The sequence below is a fragment of the Eutrigla gurnardus genome (genome assembly GCF_963514095.1).
Source record: "Eutrigla gurnardus genome assembly, chromosome: 3".
Taxonomy (NCBI): domain Eukaryota; kingdom Metazoa; phylum Chordata; class Actinopteri; order Perciformes; family Triglidae; genus Eutrigla; species Eutrigla gurnardus.
Genome location: NC_139917.1, coordinates 9,924,297 through 9,934,296, shown reverse-complemented (window position 1 = coordinate 9,934,296; position 10,000 = coordinate 9,924,297). Strand labels below are relative to the sequence as shown.

At 44.1% G+C, this 10,000-nt stretch overlaps 1 protein-coding gene across 1 annotated transcript in view; it reads left to right on the top strand.

Moving 5' to 3' along the window:
* LOC311010883 (centrosomal protein of 41 kDa-like) overlaps window positions 1-1,418 on the top strand; it is a gene marked incomplete at its 3' end in the record, with an annotated part of 3,732 nt that extends 2,314 nt beyond the window's left edge. The window contains exons 5-10 of the mRNA XM_084005526.1: window positions 1-9; window positions 88-254; window positions 337-404; window positions 498-612; window positions 702-908; window positions 1,291-1,418. The exon at window positions 1-9 is cut by the window's left edge and continues 49 nt beyond it. Of these exons, the coding sequence (XP_083861652.1) occupies window positions 1-9; window positions 88-254; window positions 337-404; window positions 498-612; window positions 702-908; window positions 1,291-1,418 (694 nt within the window). The remainder of the gene's footprint in view (window positions 10-87; window positions 255-336; window positions 405-497; window positions 613-701; window positions 909-1,290) is intronic.
* Window positions 1,419-10,000: the final 8,582 nt, after the last annotated feature.

Genomic DNA, 10,000 nt, shown 5'->3' with positions numbered 1-10,000 from the left:
CCTGCACAGGTACCGTGCAGCTTTGCACCCTGGGAAACATTACTGCTCACATTTACAGCTTCAAACTTCTTTCACTTACACTTACAGTCTTATTAACGGAGTGGGAGAGCTGAACCTCAACAGGAAGCATCAGGAGATGGAGACCATGTTGGTGTCCAGCCCCCAGCTCGGCGAAAGGCCCTACCCCGACTGCCCCTACCTGCTGCTGGACGCACGGGACCGTGACCAATACGACTGCTGCCACATTATTGGTGGTAAGTTTTTTTATCACCAAACCTCTTATGAAAAAGGATTTCTTGTTTTAATCCTCTCTCTCTCTCTCTCTCTCCCCTACAGCACACAGTTGGCCCGTTGCCATGGTGACTCGAAGAATGCACCCCTTCACCAAAGACATGCTGAAATATGTATCCTTCAATGCAAACGACACACCTGACCAGCCCTTTTGAAAAGCAGTCAACTGACCATCGTCTTGTCTGAACTTAACCCACCATCCGTAGAAAAACGCAGCTGGGAAGATGGTCATCGTGTACGACGTGGATGAGACTGTAGCCATCCAGGCCGCCAACATCATGTGTGAACGGGGATTCGAGAATCTGTTTCTGCTGTCTGGAGGTAAAGTAGCAGCTGAGTGGAGCTCACATCTGTGCGTGTGGTTGCATGTATGACAAGAGCGATCGTCCCACTCTGCTGTCCTCTGCCAGGTCTCAAGGTCATCGCTCAGATGTTCCCAGAAGGGCTGACGACGGGCTCCATCCCGACCTCATGCATGACCTCTCCCAAAAAGCTGAAGGTGAAGAAGAGCTCCCGACCGCCGCAGCCACCGCCGCAAGCAGCAGAGGAGCGCTGGCGCTTTACCTCCGACGAGGTGGCCCAGATCCAGAGACAGCTGGAGGAGATTCTCGCCAACAGTAAGTCACACTGTCAGAGTGACGTTTTGTGTAAATGTTTTTGGTTCGTAGAGTTTTGACAAACTCGTTTCAGAAATTGTGGCTTAGCAATTGTAGAGAAACTGTAATTAGAGCATTGTTTAGGCGTTTCCCTTGGAAAACTACCCCACTAAGTTTGAGGAAAATAGAGCCAAAGTTCTGACAAAGTTATTATTTGTGACTTTATAAGCAGTCTTTGATGTCCAGAGGAAATTCCTTGGAAGATTTGCCTAATTTAAACTAGAATTAATTAATTATTGTTCTATTATTAGAACATTATTCAAAAAACTAAGACCATACATCAGAAAAAGTTGCCTGTTCCGTCACTCTGCTGCCCTTCAGTGTTTGCATTTGTTCCCTGCAGGACGCCGGTCCAGCCGCGGGTCAACCAGCAAGTCCCGGCCTCAAGCACCCAACGCTCGCAGTCGCTCCTTGGCTGCTAGAAAGGACGGTGGCAGGCTTCCGTTTACGTCATTGTTTAAATACGAATAAATAAATTGCATGGTAAATAAACTAAATGGTTAAATTTACAGAAATGTGTGGTTATTAATTGGTTTTAATGACATTATTTTATGGAAAGAGGTTGTATAATCATTTATATTTGATGTAATATAACAGTATATGACACTCAAAATAATGTGATTCATCTTTCAAAACATGTCATAAAACTGTTGAAAAACTAGATATTGGGTTTAAAATTGTATATTGTAAATGTATATTTAGTTATTTTATGTTGTTTTTAACGTTTAATTACAAACATTTTAGGTTTTAAAACGAATGAAATTACCCATAAAGATTGTAAATTAACATTGAAACATGAACAGCTACAATTTCCCATTCTCAGTATTTTTATTCAACTGTAACAGGTAACCAATATTACAGCAATATTCAAAAATCAATTACATACAGGACGAACACCTTTGACACCGACTCCAGGCACTGTCGATGACCTCACGGGAGTCCTCCCCTGCCTGCTCCACCGTCCTCCTGGCCGTCAGGTTGTTGCTGGGGGCAAGAACACAGACAACATCTGGTGTACGTGGCACAATAGCACTCACCAGCTCGATCCTCAGGTCCCTGGCGCAAGCCCCCGGCGTCGCCATGGCACCAAAGGATAGGCATCGTGACGAACCCATCCATGATGCTGCAAAGGTGGGAGTCCCTGACAAGAAGAACAAACTGGAACAACACAATGGAGAATTATTATCATGCAAACAAGATTATGATCAACATCAGACATCATTTGTCAAATGACTTCCAAAACAACAATACCTTTTTGTCTGGAGACTCGGTGGGATGACCAACTTGTGACTCCCGCCGGTGCGAGCAGAAGTTGGCCACTTCCTCACGGCATGGCGATGACCAGTTCCATGGGCTAGTTAAAAAGACTAAATCACAGTCAGAAATTTCATTCATAATTTATAATAATTATATAAGCAAAGCTCTTTCCACTAGGTCAGGTGTACAAATATAGTGAGAATACACCTAACAATTAAAAAAGTTAAACACTTAATGATAAAAAACGTTTGAGTACAAACCAGAGGGTCTGCCGGAGAAAGAGATGACAGGCTCCTGCCTGTCACACCGATCCTCCATCCTCTGCTTGGCAGCAACGGATAGCTGATGGTTCTTCCATCGAGGCATCCTAAATGAAAAAAAGGCACACTGGCCAAAAACGTTACCAGGAATATAACAGTGAAAACTTGTATTGAATGCAGTCAAACAAATAGAAACCCATTCCTTTGAGACTCAAAGTGTCCACTAGTCTCCTCCCTCTGATGATTTTCTCCACTGCAAAAATAAATAAATAATTTATTCATATAACATCAAGTCATATATCATATCATTAAAAGGTCATCTCAGACCACTAATCATACAGAGCTGGACTCTACATCTATTCTCTATAATATAAAAATGTTCTTAAACATACCTGTCAGCAGTGTAAACACAAACGTAAAAAATGTGTATATATATATATATATATATATACACATTTTTTACGTGTGTATATATATATATTTAGCTGTCCCAATGTGGTCTCCTCTCGTTGTCCAAGGTCCAAAGTGTCAAAAGCCAATCCAAAGTCCAAAGCCAAATATCCACAAGCCTCTCGTGAGATGCGTAAATGGCGCTCAGAAAAACTTGAATATCCGACTGGCCGATTGAAGACGCAACGTAGTGTATAGAGTGCCGAAGCGGAAGCAGGAAGTAACGGCGCCATGGGTCCTTTCGGAGCGAAAAAAATGAATGGTGTTCAATGGACGGAAAATAATTATTATCTGATCCCCCGGTCGTTATGCCTTGGATTACACAAATGTTGTTTATAGGCTTAAATTATAATTTTCCATGTCAAGAGTTTGACCGTTTATTGTGCAATTCTTCAGTTAAAATTCATTGAGAAAACACAATGATAAAGACTACATGTTGTGTCGCGTATGTGACGTCACGTCATCGCCCTTTTCCCTCCCCATCGGCGAAGTTGAGGCTCTCCACATGACCCGACTTATAGTGGTTCTCCCCCCTTTCGATACTTTTATTCTGCCCTTGGAAAAAAGCGGTGAAGTGGAGCAGAGAAACAGCCATCTCGGCGGACTTCGGACTCGGCGGGTGGTGACGTATATCATTCGCGACGAGAACAGCGAGGAGCTGTAGTTCACAAAGCGGCTCACACAAAACCTAACTTTATCAAAACTCTTCGCGCTTAATTGTCGTCTTCTTTGCGTGAAAAATTTTCTTTAAATATCACAAAGAACATATGTGAAATCCATGGCACAATTCAAACGGGACCAGAAAATAATTTGTATCTACCCATTGAATCGCATTGATATTTTTTTGCTTTTGAGGACCCATGTCCCGGAAATGGAGGGGCGGGACTTCACCACTCTATAGAGTATAACGATGATATCAATGCGATTCAATGGGTAGATCCGACAACGGAACAGAGTTCACATGCGGTGATTTCCAAGCACTGCTCAGGAAAAACCATGTAAGACATGAAACGTCAGCTCCGTATTCCCCACACCAAAACGGAACTGCAGAGAGGGGTTGGCGTACTCTTTTTGAGATGGGTAGGTGCATGATAGTTGAAAGTACACTGCCAAAGCAGTTGTGGCAATATGCAGTTCAAACGGCAGCAATGGTACGCAACAGGTGTTATAACAGGCGTACAGGGCAGACTCCTTATGAGCTGCTGACCAACAAGAAGCCCAATGTGTCTAAAATGCAAAAGTTTGGGTCTGCATGCTACACCTACAAACAGGACAAGGGAAAACTTGATTCCAGATGTGATCAGGGGCGTTTTGTAGGTTACGATAAGAACAGCCCAGCGTATTTGGTGTATCATCCAGATACGAATAAAGTACAAAAACACAGGCTAGTGAAGTTTGTGAGCAAGGCAGCTGTGGAGAAACAGACACAGACAGGTGAGCCAGATCCAAGCGATGGCGATGATAGTGTGAGACCCAGGACTAGTGAGATCACTCAAGGGGTTAGTAGGGGTACAGAAAATGCTCCAGAGCCAAGTGTACGAAGTAGAAGTGCACATAGTGATAGTCCAGGTACAGTACCTAGGTCTAGTGACCATAATCACACACAGCAGAGTGATGAACCCGAGAGTAGAAGGTATCCAGCTAGAGAAAGGAGAACACCGAGTTACTTAGGTGACTTCATAACTGATGACTGTGATAGTGATGGGGTTCATATCACGGTAGACTACTGCTGCAGAGCGGTGTGTGGCGTCCCACAGACATTTGGGGAAGCAATGGGGTCAGCTAACTCAAAAGAATGGGCAAAAGCCATGGATGAGGAAATTCAGTCTTTAAACGAGAACAAAACCTTTATCCCGACAGCGTTGCCAATAGGCAAAAAAACAGTGGGGGGTAGGTGGGTTTACGCTGTTAAGACTGATGTAGATGGAAAGGATAAATACAAAGCACGGTTTGTGGCCAAGGGTTACAGCCAGAAAATGGGAGTAGACTATGGGGAGACGTTTAAACCCACTGCAGACCTGACGAGTGTAAGGGTAGTGCTACAGAAAGCGGTACAGGAGAATTTACTCCTGCACCAAATGGACGTGAAAACGCCGTACTTGCACGCTCCCATAGACTATGAGATCTACATCAATCCACCAGAGGGTTATCAAGAGAAAGAGGGTATAGTTTACAAACTAGAGAAATCACTATATGGTCTTAAACAATCCGGGCGAAATTGGAATAGGGTTTTGCATGATTGTCTAACTGAGAATGGGTTCACGCAAAACCCAGCCGACCACTGTGTTTATGCCCAAGAATCAAAAGAAGGGAAGGTGATCATAATCATATGGGTCGATGACTTGATTATTGCGGCAAGCAATGAAGAGAAACTGAAAAAGGTGAAAGAGATGCTTGCAGAACAGTTTAAAATGAAAGATTGGGAATCGATTTCAGTCAGTCAGATGGATGTATAAAGATGTCACAGGAAAGGTATACTAACAAGATACTACAGCGTTTTAATATGCAAGACTGTAGGATCAGAGAGACACCCTGTGAGCAAAAGCTAGAGTATACTGAAGATGCAGTAAAGATGGAAGACGTCAGGCTGTACAGGGAGGCCGTAGGAAGCCTAATATACCTAACTATTGTACCAGACCAGATTTAAGTTTTGTATTGAGCAGGTTATCACAGTACTTTGCTGAGCCTACAGAGGAGCAGTGGGTCACTGTGAAGCACGTACTAAGATACCTCAAAGGCACTGCAGAGAAAGGGTTAAGTTTTAGGAGAGACGACAGTGAGAAGCTAGGTATACAGGCCTACAGTGATGCCGACTGGACGGCTGATACCAGTGACAGACGCAGTACCACAGGCTACTGTGTGAGCCTTAGTCAGAACAGCTCCCTAGTCTCGTGGAAGACTAGAAAGCAACCTACCGTTGCGCTATCCACATGCGAGGCAGAATACATGGCACTGGCATCCACCATACAGGAGTGTCTATACCTAGAGCAGTTATTGGGAGGCATAGATAACTACAGGTACACACAAACTGTAGTACATGAGGACAATCAGGGAACAATCGCTCTTGCCAAAAACCCTGTAAATAGAAGGAGGTGTAAACATATCAACATAAAATACCACTTCATCAGGTCTACTGTGAATGAGGGAAGAGTGACTTTGATGTATTGTTCTACTGACAACATGGTTGCTGATGTAATGACCAAACCTGTAAATAAGTTGAAACTGGAGAGGTTTGCAGGTGCTCTTTTTGGGGAGTGATGTGTGTATGACAGGGATCCACATTCATTCTGTCTTTATTTTCTTTTTGCTTAAGAGTGTAGCAACCTGAGTACAAGTGGGGGTGTTAAAATATGTTTATGTCCTCAGTTGTATGTGATGTGATGCTGTATTGTTCTTATGTGTTCTGTACTGTGTATATGTTTATGCCACAAGGAGGCGCTAATGTGCAGGCTATAGAGGCAGGGCGCAAAAGCGTCATTTGTTCCAGTTGATCTTCCGTAGTTTTGAGACGAAGCTGTATGACCGTGAGACTGATGTGTCTACAGTTCGCAAATAAATATGCCAAGAAAGGCTGAAGAAAACCCGCTGACTCTTTTCATCCGAATGCAACGTTAAGCTGCAACAGTTAATATACCATAACTCAACAAGAGTCCCACCCTGAACACGTCTGCACTGCAATATTGACTCACAATCAGAGCGCCACCTATTGGCGACATGAAATGTCATGTTTTTACACTGGTATGTCCTCCTCCGGTGTCAAATTTGGTAGGAAGAGCCTCCAGACGTTGCTCATGCTTCCTGTCGAAGATTGGGAGGACGCCTTGAACGCCGTTACCCCGGCGATGCCCTTTCTCCATGTAAGAGGAAGTGATGTTTCCAGTGGGTCGCTACAGTCCCAGTGTCGTGGAACTTTGCACCCCAGTCGAGCATGATGACTTTAATCGTCTGATACGGTAATCGACATGAAAATTCAGGCAAGGGACGACCAGCGAGACAGGTGACACACACCGGAAATGATACCTTAAGTGTTTGCTTTCAGAGCTTCATGTAACGGGCCGATTCAAGCTCAGTGACATAAAGGATCATGTTGTGTGAGGTTGTAATTTGCAAAGTTAATAAAAAAGCATCCATCTTAATTAAAACTCCACTCTAAGTGATGAGCCTATGATGTGCGTGGCTTTAACAGCAGCAGTTTGGCTAACGTGCTAAATGCTAACCTGCTCTGGTGGACCCACGAACGGTCGGGTCGAGTCTCGAACCCAGTGGGACCAGAGAGGCCAAGTAGGACCAGGAGCAGAGAGTGGAGGACCTCACATTCAGGTGAATACAACAACTCACCGACTAGACTCTCCATGTCAACAACTATGCGTTGCATAGCAACGTAGTTGCGCGCGCATGTTTTATTCCCCCCCCTAAGTTGTCGATCATTTTGCTTTTTCCCATCCTGCTTTTCAGGAGGCGGAGGACAGAGTGAGGCAGAGGCAGGTAGAGATAGCAAGGGAGAGAAAGAGGGGAGAACTGGAGCTTAGCTCTGAACGACGGTTACTTTATCCCTACATGCAGCCTGTGGCCGAGGGAGAAGAGGAAGTGAGGGAGGATGAGATTGAGAAAACGAGGGATGAGGCGGAGATGAGTTTAAGAACAATGAAAATTGAGAGCCTTCCTCCTATTACACGCTCCACCATGTCGCCTTCACTTCTCCAATCCGTGATGGAGAAAATGGAGTATGGTGCAAAGATGTTACCCAAACTGTTGGCCGACAGCTCTGTGTGGGTCGGTGAGAGAGCGAAGAAGTTGAAAGGTAGTCCGGTGTGGGAGAACGTCGGCAGCAGAGCACAAAATGTCCACAAGATGGTGGCTGATAGTTCTGTATGGGGCAAGGTGGGAGCGAGTGCTGGACATATGTCCAAAGTAGTTGGAGATAAGGTGGGAGCGAGTGCTGGACATGCGTCCAAACTAGTAGGAGATAGAGTCCCCAAGGTGGTGGTGGATGGTTCTACATGGGTGGGATCTGGAGCAAAGTCTGTAGCGGCTAGTCCAGTGTGGGGAAAAGTTGGTTCAGGGGCCAAATCGGGGGCCATTCTGGTGGCAGACAGGTCCATGCGTGTCGGAGCTGGGATCGGAGCCGGGGCAAAGAATTTGGCACAGAGTCCTATGTGGGGAAAAGTAGGATCCGGGGCCAAAACCGGAGCTGCGCGAGTTGGAGCTGGAATTGGTGCCGGTGCAAAGAAGGTGGCGGAGAGTCCGGTGTGGGGGAAGGTGGGCTCTGGGGCCAAAGCAGGGGCCAAAATGGTGGCGGACAGCTCATTGTGGGAGAAAATTGGGACTACTGCTAAACAGGTGCCCAAGGCCGTCATAGCGGGCGCATTACTGGGTCTGGTACTCGGTGTGTTTTTGTGGGGTGTGATTGGTGGAGCCATCGGGGCCGCTGCTGGATCTGCGGTAACTGAAGTGGGCCGACGGAAACTCAGCAACAAAAACACGTTGGAAAAGCCGGGCGAGGCTGCAAAAAATGCAGAGAGAACGGTGAACGATGGCATAGACTCTCTGGTGACACAAGGAGGAAAAGTACTGAAAACTGAATGAACAGATAATGTTTATAAAATGATTAACAAATGTAAAAACATTTGGTTGTGAATTAGTACCATCAGAGGGTATGACTCAAACACAAAGGCAAGGGTCGACACTCTTCTGTTCTTTTTTTTTTGTTGCTTTCTTTCTACACAAATGGACCACAAGTTCAAGGATTAATCTCAAAATACGTTTATTGCTATAAGTTTCATTCCAGCACTTATTGAATGAAAATGGGTATGACTTGTTTTAGGTGTGACTGCCACTCACGCTTAATCATATGAAGATTTGGACTAAATGAACTCTGCTAAACTTGGTTAAATCGATGTTGGTGATGCAAATGATAAGAGAGTTAAGGTGCTTGTCTGTTTGCAAGATGTGTCAAATTATGTAAGAAAATAAAAATGCAATTATTTTTAACCTATGCTTTATTATCTGAATATGCTTTATATATCTTCAAGGTGATAAATAAACTTAATTTATCTATGACAATTTGCAAGTTATACATTGTACATCGTCACTGAGCATTTTCTCCTCTTATGCTCTACTACGTATAATTCAAAACATTAATTATACAATAATTTGTGTCTGGGCAAATATGTTCTGCAGTAAATCTCTGCATCCTCATTATTGGCACGTTAAGGCTGCTTTAGGAGTAACAACCTTCTAGCTTGTCCCATTTTTCCAATGAGACCTGCAGGTTTAGTCTGATGGAATAGCGCTGCTGGTATTTCTGTGTGGAAGTGGGTGTGTCCAGAGAGGCACAACGGAGGGGGGGAAGCCAGGGCTTTATCTCTAAGACCCAGGCTGGCCAGCATCACCCTGCTTGGCCTTGTGTATCGAATGAAGGAAAGAAGGTTAACACACAAGCAGTCCCAGCCAACATTATACGGTTTAATTTTACTGACCGACATCTTTGCAATATTTAACTTACAGTACTGCAGATCAAATCACACGTTAGCGTTCCTCTAATATAATATTATATATATATATATATATATATATAGGTATATATATATATATATATATCTCCATCTCCACTCAAAGGGCAGATGATGGAACACAAATAAAGCTGGTAAGTTTGAAGGTGTGAGCAGAGCTTTGAGCACGTTAGGCACAAATAGTTATACTCTCTCCAGCTGAACTCTGCTGAAAATCTAAGACAACCAAAACACTGTGAAATGTGAAAACTGTAAAAAAAAAAAAATGACATATTATTCCCACACTCATTGTGGGATGCCGTTTTTGCCTTTTGAAAGGTCAAGTGAAGAGATTACTAAGGTGAAGTAGCTCTCTGTAGTTCTTCCTTACCAAGTATGTCTCTGTGATGATGAAGAACAGACTTTGCAGCTGCGCCCCAGAGACACAGAGAACATCAGCAACATCCGCAGGTGTTTTAAAAAAAAAACTCAATAGCTAATTTGGACAGATGGAGATAAGGTTGAAAAAGTTCTAAGCTACATGGTTGAGAACCTCTGCTCTGAGGCATGACACCAGTGTGCTGCAGTAATATCA